Source organism: Coffea arabica, chromosome 1e, assembly GCF_036785885.1.
Source record: "Coffea arabica cultivar ET-39 chromosome 1e, Coffea Arabica ET-39 HiFi, whole genome shotgun sequence".
NCBI lineage: Eukaryota > Viridiplantae > Streptophyta > Magnoliopsida > Gentianales > Rubiaceae > Coffea > Coffea arabica.
The window spans coordinates 24339297-24350988 of NC_092311.1; the positions used below are offsets into that span (position 1 = coordinate 24339297).

The 11692-nt window shown below is 37.1% G+C and overlaps 1 protein-coding gene across 1 annotated transcript; it reads left to right on the forward strand.

Annotated features, from left to right (window-relative positions):
• Nucleotides 1-705: 705 nt before the first annotated feature.
• Nucleotides 706-9497, forward strand: LOC113701627 (uncharacterized). Its single transcript, XM_027222378.2, has 5 exons — nucleotides 706-930; nucleotides 2069-2383; nucleotides 5385-5586; nucleotides 8003-8231; nucleotides 9040-9497. Exons 1-5 carry the CDS (start codon nucleotides 853-855, stop codon nucleotides 9338-9340), a joined length of 1125 nt encoding a protein of 374 aa, XP_027078179.1. The 5' UTR covers nucleotides 706-852; the 3' UTR covers nucleotides 9341-9497.
• Nucleotides 9498-11692: the final 2195 nt, after the last annotated feature.

Consider the following 11692-nt stretch of genomic DNA (forward strand, 5'->3'; position numbering starts at 1 on the left):
ATGAAATTTTAGTCCTTAAAATTTTGGCAAAAATAATTTGGTCCCCAATATTATCAATTTGAAAGAGATTTAGAACGATTAACATATTTTTCCAAATATTGACGAAATCGTTCACATGCACTTACATGTTTGTTGCATTATACTTCTTAAAAAAGAAGCAAAATAAAAAATAACCTTGAACAATAAGAATAACTCAATGTGATGGCACATTAGTAATAATTAACCAAGAAACAAAAAAGAACAGAAATTTATTAATCTATTTAAAAAAATAAGTGTTACAATTTTTTGCTTAGGGGCAGTGAGAATAGAGAGTTAAATGACATCTCGATTGATGAATTGGTGTCCCAATTAGTTTTAGGTTTCTAGTTACAAAATTTTCATTCCTTTTACTAGTTAATTAGTTACTAGGTGAGTTATTAGTTTTTTTACTTTTTTTTCAAAGTTAGCTACTATTCTGTTTCATTTTTTTTGAAATGTAATTTAACATGCACATGATTAGAAATGACTAAATTCTGTTAGTGATTGAAAAAAAATCTTCAAATGTCTTAAATCTGTTTTGAATTGAATACATTGAGAACTAGATTTGCTTTTACCAAAACTTTATGAACTAAAACTGCACGCATGTTAAACATTAAGGACTATATTTGCTTTTGTCAAAATTTCACGTACCAAAACCATACAGGGATATTGGGGAACTAAAACTCCATTTTCCCCTTTTAGCAATTGAAGGGCTACATAGAAATTATATAATCGACGAAAACTTATCAGAAACTGATGTAACAAAGTCTGAAACACAACCGAAATTAATAAAAAATAAGTAAAAACGGACGGAAACGAGAGAGAGACACTGAGATGAAGAAAGGAAGCGGAGGAGCAGTGGCGGATAAGAAGAAAGCCCGTCACGCTTCCACCAGCGATACTCCTCCCAGGGTTAGTTTTGCCCTTATACAACCGAACCCTTGATTTATTTTACCAGTTTTCTTCGATTTGAATTCTGGGTTTATGGTGATTTTGCTGGTTTGTGATTGGGTTTCCTTAGAACGATCTAAAATCAGTGGACTTACTTGTGGGGATCGGTGTGGTGGGAAAGAGAAATGTGTACCCAGTTTTGGAAATTGATGAAAGCCGCTTGTGTTGTCAATTTTTAATTTATGTTAGTTTTCTAGAATTTGGTGTTTTTGTTTCGTGTTCTCTGGTGATTTGAATCACTTCTAGAGTGGAATTTTACATACATTATTTTTTTAAAAAAAAAAATTGAATTTTATTCTATCTTTTCCTCCCCTTGACACTAGTAATATTTTTTTGCTGCACAATGATGGTAAAAGTAGAGTCAAAGTTTGTGATGTTTGCTTGAGTTGCTTGATTATTTATAAAGAAGCAAATTTTAGATGTAGAAGACTGAGTTTATGCTGCCAAAGTAGGGTAAGACCAGAAGGTTGGCATATAACTTATGGTTGATATAGGTGCATTTTGCAGTCCTATGATCAATATTAATCACTCTGTGATGGTTTGGCAAGCAACAGCGTTGTTCATTTTTTATGGAGAGGATATTAGTATCGTGCTCTGAGGTATTGAGCATGAAATTAGGTTGCATCACATTATTCCTCCTAGGTGGTTTTGGGACTCAGGGAGACCCTGGTGTCCTGCATTAGGAAATTTTCCTGCAACTGAATAGGGAATTACAACAGATCGAAGTCTCCCAAGAATTATTGATATTCTCATCATTCTGGATCTTTTTGTTCAAGTTGAAGTTACAATGAAGGGCTATTAGATTGTATCTTGCCTGTTTGTTATAATGTTGAAGATGCACTTGGCAGTGATGTTTCTGGAAGTAATTTTACCTTCTTGTTAATTCTGTCCATGTGATTTGCCTCTTCGCAAGTGCGAAGCAAAACATAGCAGAGAAAGATGTGAGGACAAGGATCAATATTTTAGTGCCTTTTCTGTAGAATATTGTACGTGGATATGGTACTACATTTATTCTTTTTTTTTTATCCTATAATAGCTGTCGTTTATAAAAAATCTTCTCAGAAATTGACACCTTCAGTTCTGTCTCTGTGAATTTCAGAAACAAGCTGCAAAGAGGGATGTGTTTCAGTTGTTTGCAGAGAAAGTTAGAGATCACAAGGATTTAGAATCTAGGTGGGCTGTCTTGCAGGAAACACGTGTGGAATATTTTAGAGGAAAAGATTTTCTCAGCTTCTTGAGAAATCATCCTGAGCTGAAGAACATACTGGAATCAGATAGGAATTTGGAAGTAGAAGATATCGCAAATGTTTTGTTGAGAAAGAATCTTCTAGTTCGCTGTGATCGAGTAGTCAAAACTGTTCGGCCTGGAAAGAAGAAATTGTCTACTTGGCCAGCGCACTTGGAGATTTTTCCTGTAAGTGCCTTTTGAAGCTTGATATATGATGGTGGAATATGTTGGTTTTGGCCATTTCCAAGTGATATTTGTATTTAATGATCCATTAACCAGTTGTCGATAATAGTAAGAATTCTTTTAAGGACAATTCATCCTTCATCTGACTGACAGTAAATGTCACTGCTGGCATGAATCTGTACAACCTATTTGAGGATCTGAGTGTATCATTCCACAATTTGATTTTGTCCTGTGTTATGCATCTAAACAAGTTTTTACTGCACTTTTTCTTGTCAGCCAATCCTAGATTTTAGGATGAAGGAATTGCTAATATGTTGATTAGGCTTTTAGTTCTGTGCATTGATTCTAGCACATGCCTTTACTAAACTTGTTAACTCCAATTACATCTTTTTCGGTTCGCCTATTTCAACATTTGTAAATTTCTAGAAGAGTATTTACATCTCCTATCTCTCACACATGCACATGCATGTCTTATCAGGCAAATATATGTGTATTTTTTGTTTCTGTTTTCCAGAAAATTTAGAAGTCATGGCTTGGTAATGAAGCCTAAGAAGAGTTGGTTTTGTTTAAATAGACACCGAATTCCTAGATAATGTGCATGGAGATGCTGCAAGGCATCAATTTTTGCTGCTAGCACTAGTCAGTGGAAACTGGAAACGAACCTAATTTGAAGAGTATTCAAGAGACCTTTCGTTGGTATTTAAACTCTTTATCAAGCAAATCGCAGTGGGCCATTCACTCATTTCTGTTTGGTCTGCACAGTGGCACAGGGATCAGCATTTTTTTTTTTACCTTTTTTTTTTCTTTTTCCCCCCCTTCTTTTCTTAGTTTGTTTCCTTTCCTTTTGCCTTTCTTCATCATTATTTCTTCTATTAGAGCAAAAAACCTGGTGCATTGACAGTGGCAGTCCACCACTGAGAATTCCTATGATATTTCTGGCTGAAACAAGTTATCTTCCTTGCTTATGCATGCTATGTCCATTTTCAACACCTTAAAGTATGAAAATCTGGCTAGATAGATTTGAATTGGTTGTGTCTGTACTGTCACCTCTGACATATCAATTGACTTCAATTGTGCCAATCAGAACCGAGAATTCTCAGAGTGTAATTCAAGATGAAACTTTCTAATTTAAATGCAATGACAGAATTTGAATGTATCAGATGTTCTTGGCAATACAAGCTTTTTAGATCTTTATTTATTTTGGTTGAAAGCCATCCTGAAATCCAGAAACTGACATGTACTGCCTCGTGGACTCCAAAGCATAAATTATACCAGATTAGGGTAGATCTCACTTTATCTGTCTCCTTGCTGGAATTTCTAGATGAAGCCCCTGCCACTTCATGACTCCATTGAAGTCATTACCTTTCATTTCCTTCCTGGCTGCTTAACCCCCAATAAAATGGCCCCTTGGCTGAGTTTCTTACTTCTGCTGGAGCATAAAGTGGCTCCCCTTCTGTACAGAAACCCTGGTGACCGGAATTTCCGGATGAGTACCCTGCCATGTATATAAAATTAAGTCATTGCCTTGATTTTCATTCCTGGATACTAAACCCCCAATAAGATGGCCCTTAGCTTGAGTTTCTTCCTTGTACTGGAGCAAAAGTTTCATTATAGCAACAGTTTCATTCTGTTAACTCTCTCTCTCTCTCTCTCTCTCTCTATGTATTCAAGGTGTTCTTTTATGTTCTGTTTCTGTGACCATATGCTGTGGCGTTTGGGTTTCCTACAAGTTGTCAGTGACAATTACACTGTGCATCGTATGAGCTAATATAATTGTAGACAGTCAACTGCAAATGTAGATGCTAAGATGTCAACATGCAAACAGTGTACTGGTATCAGCACTGAAAGCAGTGTTTTTGCACTTCATTGTTTAGTGCCTAGGTTTGTTGGTGTAGTGTCAACATCTATCGCGCTACAGATTACATTATGGTTCAATTGCCACTGACGGTTGTATTAAACTGTGCTGTGTATTACACTTGATGGTCTTCCACATTTCATTAAATTGAAGAGAATAGAATACGAATGTTAATCTTTGTTCTTCCTTTTTTTGGGGGGCCTCAGTGAGGGGATAGTAATTATGGCATGAAACGAATTGATTTCTTGTTCACATGAGGCTAGATTAGCAAAGATCTAGAAGTCAATGCAGAACAAAGAAATTCAAACATCCATAAAGTATGATTTTCTGTTTGCTACTAGCTCAAAGCTTAGCTGTTCAAAGCTTTAGAATACCGATAAAAAGAAGTTTAGTGATTCATCTTTTTCAAAGCCTGACATGGTGAAAATGAGAACTGCAGTGATTCCCCCTTTTACGCTTGTAAATTAATGAGGATATTGCATGCAGTGAAAACTGAAGCTGTCTTTTCATACCATTAAACTAGTTGTTTTTCCTATCCAAGAGATGAAAGTGAAACAGAACTCCCATATTTATTTGATTGTACAAAATTAGAAGCAATTATATATATGCGAATCAAGCTGTGAGTAGATAGACTGTATCCATGATGCTGTTGAAGGTTTTGAGGGTTATAAAACTTTTGTTTGTTAAATTAGAGAGTCCAGCAACATGTTGCTTTCCCTTAGATTTATGGATCAGAGAACCTAAATATTTAATCATGTTCAGATCCTTAGAGTTTATATGGTCAGTTGAGTTGAACACATTTGAGTGTTGAGCATATGCATCCCACAACAGCTGTAGGTATCTTTGTTGTTTGATTTCTTAGTACATTTAGTGCTGTACTATTGTTTTACAACTATCAGTTACTATTTAAACTCCTTGTGATTTGTACAGGTATATTGATAACAATGACTGTGATGACTGAGTAAATGCTTTAATTTTTTTATTGAGCACATCAAAACCCATGCATGTGGTGATTAAGTAACTCATGGACAAGTAATTCCTACTCAATTATTTTTTTTTCACTTTTATTTTCAACTGTATGGTTTATGAAAGTGTTATTTTTTCTAATCTTTGCCTTGAGCTTTGACTCGTGGTTGGTTTGAGTTCCAGGATCAGGTGTTGTCTGATAATGATGCCTTTTTCGCATGGACATTTGTAAGAAGACATCCACTGTGGCAAACGCTTCTCTCATTTTCTTGGCCTGTGTTGACGCTAGCTATCTGCTTGTTTCCTGTCTATCCCCATCGATGCAAGCTGCTTATTCTCTACTCCTGTGCTAGTGTCCTCCTCCTCATTCTTTGCCTCCTCCTCTGTAAGTTTTCTGGAGCTTCTTGTGCTGTATTGATTCGACCTTCTCTGTTTCTCACCTTTGGTTCAACACAGTTCTGCTCCATTCATTGTTTTTTTATTTTGTTTGAGCTGATGTTCTTGCATTTCTATTTGTGCCAGTTTGGATTTGTTTGGCTGGGGATAATTCCAAATTGACCACAAATTGGACCTCTAGTTCAATACTGTGCAAGGTTTTTGGAATTGTGTGATCATTTTTAAAGCTGTAATCTCAAAGAATTTCTTTAATCCTTTGGGTAAAGGGAAGTGCATACATACATACATACACACACACACATATAGATACATTCATACATATGTATATGTATAAATACATACATATAAACAGGACAGAGAGGCTGGGCTTGCATCACAAATTACTTCTTTTCGCACATTCTTAATAAAATGGCTCCTCTTACTATTCATTTTAGTACAGCTTGTTTTATTGTAGCATGCACATACTGTCATATTTTCTCTTATTCTACTAGATAATTTAAAATTTTCTGACATTTGAAGACGTTTAACCAGTCGACTTTGTCATCAGTTGATCTCATTGAGTAGCACCCTGTTTACATACTAACTTTTCATCCAGGTTCTGTTTTGAAGAGGTATCTATATGGCTGTATTTGGCTTTTGATTTTGGTTAGAATTAGGCCAGTAGTTAGTTCTGGGCTGAATTATAGTTCACTGTTTGAGAAGCATAGGTAAAATTTGACCTGGAATACAGCACATGGTTTTGTGTCAATATATGGACATGATAGAAAACCAAAGACTCTTTAAAAAGTTTTCTAAGATCCTAGTAGCAAGGACTTTTTTCTTCTACCTCGTCTTCTTTCTTTTTTAAAAGGGCTGAAAAACTTGGATTCCGTTATACTATTGTTATAAAGTCTTGGCTCTAGAACTGTTTAAAATCTCAAATAGTACCCTTAACTTCTAGGCTTGTGAACATGACCAGTTGTGTCTATTTGGCCAGTTGCAGTATCTTTAATTTGGTTAATTTTGTGTGAGAAGTTTAGATTTTGTGATTCTCGTTTGCCTTCCCAGCTTCTCTCTCTCTCTGGGTGTCATTTTGCTTGCATGATAATAGTAATTCTGCGGCATTTTCTACCTTAAAGGATAGACAACCAAGACAACCATTTGTGAGATTCTTGTGCATGTTATTTCCATTTATCACCTATTCTGCACAAAATTTCGTTGCCATGATATGTTTGGCTTTCATACAATATTCTGCCTTAAATAAGATATATCAGGTGCATACTGCTGCTGCTTGTAATTTTGAAGGAGAAAATATAGAATAATAAACTCTTCAGCAGTGTTGCTAGGATCTCTACTATGTGTTTCTCTAAGTTATTTGATTAAACCAGTAGTCTTTAGTAAACGTAGCTACGTACAGGATCCACTTGAATGAGAGATGTTCTCCAGACTTCCTTCCTACTCTCCATCCCTCCCCTTCCCCGCCCCGCCCCACCGCCTCCCCCCCCCCCCCCCCCCAAACAAAACAAAAAAATACCAAAAAAAAAACACATGACAGGAAAAAAAATATTGCTATATGGGTGAACAGGAGTTTGTTGTTTGGCTGCTTTCTCTTCCTCTATCTTCAGTGTGTATGGGATTTAACAGATGCATCCCCCAGCACCACCCCCCCCCCCCCCTTCCCAAAAAAAAAAAAATTGCTATATGGCTCAACAGGAGTTTGTTATTTGCATCCTTACCTGGAAGTAGAGAGATTGTTTCCATGTTTCGAATGAATTCCCTTCTAGGTCAGAGATGAGCAGTTTTACTGGTCTGCAAAGTCTCACTTTTAGAGACTATTATTTGCTGCTGGTCATCACGGCAACATTAAAATACTTTAAAGTATTGGTAAAGTAATTATTAGAGTGTCAATTTATTTCTTTGATTTAAAGAGAATTCCATTCTGACTGTAGACTTTTTTTAAGCCCCCGGTCCATCCTATGATAATATGAAAGAAATCCAGGACCTTCATTTGAGCCAGCAACAATGAATTTTAATTTGTTTGAAGAGTAGCTTGTGCTTCAGTCTTTTCTTGCTAGTGCAGTGAATCTAGATTTTTGAATTTTCAACATTGCTATTCGTGATATGCGTCTTTGACCAAAAAAAGAAGTGTAACCTGTGTGACTGGTCCAGATCCGTGCTAGCATTTTGAGTCTCTTCAAACGAGTAGAACTTTCTCTATATTTGAGATTTTGAGGTTATGTAGTATTTTCATCTGGGAAGTCATGGGCAGTTAGTATTCTTTTGTTCATCATGTTTTATATTCTGGAACCTGTTGGGTTTCTTTGCATCCAGCTGCTTATTGTGGAGTACATGCTTTTGACTTCAGTTTCAAGTAGTTATAGGCTATTGATGCATTTTATAATTCTTTTCTTTTCTTTTTTTAACAGTGAGGGCTTTGGCTTTTGGGGCTGGATGGATATTACTTGGAAAACGAATTTGGTTTTTCCCCAACATCCTTGCCGAGGAAGCAACATTAAAGCAACTATTCCAATTTTGGCCGCAGAAAGATGAAGGAGAGCCTCCAAAATGGACAGCAAGACTCTTCTTTGCTGTTGTTTCTGTTTTGGTCATATTACTATTGAAGCACCATGCTCCTGACGAAGCTGCCAGAGCCAGGTTTGATTTCTTAGTTTCAAATCCTGTGACTGTCTTATGGAATGCTGGAATGAACTGAGATCTTAAATTTCCTCTCCATCTTTGGTGGAGAAAAGTCATTTTGATGGTAGTGTGTGTGTGCGTATATATGCGAAAGAGACTTGATGTCATTTGCAATTGGTTCTAGACTGAATATAGAATCGGTGCGTATAACAAGGTCATTCATGCCTTAGTGGAAGATCAAGATGTGCCTGTTGGAGCCGCTTCTAGCATGGAAGCTCTTTTCATCTTTTGGAAAAGCCTTTTTTTTTTCCCCCAATTAGAATTTTTTTCTTCGTCTTTACAAAATGCAAAACTGATTTTAGAAGAAAGAACCCCATTCCTTCCCCCAATTAATGAAGAGATCTTGGAAACTAAGAAATCGACGCTTGAGAGGAAAAAAGTGAGTGAACCTTGCACCTCTTACTAAGAAAAATCCCCTGCTGCAATGGTTTAGCTTTGAGACATTGCCCTTTCTTCTACCATGCGCGTGGCATTACGTCGTCAACTGACATGTTTGGCAACCATACCTGTTTAACATGGATGGGGTTATGCAGTTTATTAAAGATCGATGGTGGATGTGCTTCAGATTGGAATTAAGAAAGCTAGTGGTTTTTTATCTGCATACTTTGACTATTCAGCCGAATCTACCTCTTCTTTTTTTAGAAAGCCTGTATAGTTCCATGCTATTTTTAGAAAACACTGACATCACTGTGCAGTCACATTGAACACTTGCTGTGAGAGGATTTCTTGTGTGCATTATACTGAAGTATTCATTTTCTTTTTGCAGGTATCAAAAGCGGGTATACAACATTATTGATGATGTTCTCGAGTGGTCGCCCAGACTAGCTTTATCAGGGATGATGGAGAAGCAATCCGTTATAAATGCCACTGAGGCTAATAACTTTACTGAAGGTGGCAAATCCAACCCCGAAGAGGTGGTTATCCCTGAAGATGGGCAGAACATCTCACAAGACGAGGCTGAGGAAGGAATTGGAGTTGTAGAAAGCACGGATCAACATGAATTTGAAGAAGAAATTGAAAATGTAGATGACACTGATCATCAACATCAACGCAACAATGATTTGTAATTTCAGAAAATGAATGCTTATAGAAGTTAGTGATAACTATTATTGTATTTTCTGTGTTTCCGAGTTTTACCCTTGGAATTATGTTTGCTCTGGCACCAGTTTGTCTGATTGTAGAACTTTGTAACAAAAGTATGAAAAATAATTCTACAGTTTGCTATATATTGAGTACATTGAGAAAGGATGATACTTCAATAAAAAAGTGAAAGGACCAATAAATTGATGATGGTGGATTTGGGCACCACCGTTTTCCAACTTAAGAACTATTCTCTTCATTGCGCTTAGGAGTCCTTATTTGAATGATAGATATGGGCCGAATATTCAATTTGTTATGCCTGTTTCAGGAGAGGAAGTTTGTGACAGCCCCACCTCACCCTAAGGCGAACCAAAGGGTTCGGCGGACCGCCTGTCCAGCTCTCACCAGGACTACGGAGTCGATTCACACAAATTCAATATAGTTCGCGCGAGAACCCAATGAAAACGATCAATTGAAGACCATCAACAGTTAAAACAGAGCATACCAAACTATACGGAAGTACGGAACGTCGGTTAAACACTTATACATATTTTTACATCGGAGTCTTGAACAAGTGAACCAAAATACAAGCCAGAGTATTCATGCTACACAAAATACAATTAGGGTTTCGGTTACAAAGGAGCTTAACAAAATAACATATGCATTATCTCGACCCCTTTTGTCCAAAATTGTGGTTTCAAAGTTTGTCCCCTGTAAGGAAAACAAAGATAACGGGAAGGGGGTGAGCTTACGCTCAATGAGGTATCAAAATAATAGCAAGTAAGAAACATGGAACTTCATATTCAATTAATCACATATGCGAATCAAATAAAGAAATGAACAAACACCATAGATAGAAAGGATACGGGTGGCTCTCAGGAGCCAAATTCTCATTTGCTTCACCGAAACTTGATCGAAATAATAGTTGACACTCCGTCAACGCTAAAGGAGTAACCAATACCGTAGACTTCACTTTCTCCGATTCCTTCCACCTCACATACCCCTACCGGGCCCGAACTCCAATCAGATCAGAAATGGTAATATTCGAGTATACCGGAATCAAGGGTCTCAATACCCAAAGATCCCAAAACAGACTACCATGGTTCGTTATCTAATCGACCAGACCCTTGCCGGCCCGACTCGAGTAACTAGCCACAGGTGTTGAGCTCAGAGGTCACAGAAAGGTCGTTGGATACAAGCTTCCAATCGACGTTCGAACAGATGCGGATACAGATACAGATACAGATAACAGATTCAGATTCGCACCAAAATTGGTTTATGAACAGACAAGAGAACGAGTGTGATAAAGTACACCCTCATCTCAAACAAAATAAACAGATAGTTCAGTCGTTCATATCACAGATTGCATGTACAGAAACCGAGTTAAACAACAAGTGAGGGAAGTGGTACACTCACCGGTTCAAGTATGGATACTTCAAAAGTTTTCACTTCAAATTGGCTTTAATCGTCAAGAAACCCTAAAAGAACCAAAATAAAACAATTGAAGGTTTCACATCCAAAATCGAGTAAATAGAATGCACAAGTGAGGCTCGACTACTAGTCGTATGTCTCGCCAAATAATTACTAATGCAAGGGTGCAAAACATGATTTTGGAAACAAAAGTAACGAGAGGACCTAGGGTTTGAACGACCCAAAAGCCCTTCATTTCTTTCAAAAGGCAACTCAAATCGAAAGAGATTAAACGACCTAGAAAATTGGACAGCATTTCCCCTGAATTTGCTTACTTTTCCAGCCATCATGGCTTCATTATTTTCCTCAATCAATCCCAAAATCTCACACAAAATAATCTCATTTCAATAGCCGTTCAATAGGCTCCAAGTGGTACAAGTACAAATTCAAGTTAGGACAATGGTCCGAAAACGAAGTTTAGGTCCTAAACCAAAAGACAGTTTTGACGTCATTTAGCGGAACGGACACAACTGGAGCTAAACTTATCGGATTGGAGTGAAATTTATACCATTTCGAAGCTAAGACAGAGAGCTATAACTTTGATGAAAACTACTAAGTCCAGTTCTCACTCTAACTAGATCAAATTTACCACAACAACTCCAGATTTTCCAGTTCGAAACTCACCGCAGAATTCAACGGGCAGTCCTGATTCATTCACTCTTATCTCAGTACACACAACTCCAAATCAGGTAATTCCAAAGCCATTTGAAAGCTACGATACAAGGCTATAATTATTAAGAAGACATTGACAACCAAATCAGTAGTATTCCTAGTCAAAACAACCAATTACAGAAGCTGATTAACATGTTCGGATAGAAACAGGGCAGCAGGGGTATTTTATTCTTTTCACAGACTACGTTGCTCCGATT

Bases quoted from the DNA above. Each gene is read 5' to 3' on its own strand.
- LOC113701627 (XM_027222378.2), top strand. From the start codon at position 853: ATGAAGAAAGGAAGCGGAGGAGCAGTGGCGGATAAGAAGAAAGCCCGT. The intron at 2,384-5,384 runs GTAAGTGCCTTT...TTTGAGTTCCAG, and splicing joins CGCACTTGGAGATTTTTCCT to GATCAGGTGTTGTCTGATAA. The intron at 8,232-9,039 runs GTTTGATTTCTT...TTCTTTTTGCAG, and splicing joins GACGAAGCTGCCAGAGCCAG to GTATCAAAAGCGGGTATACA.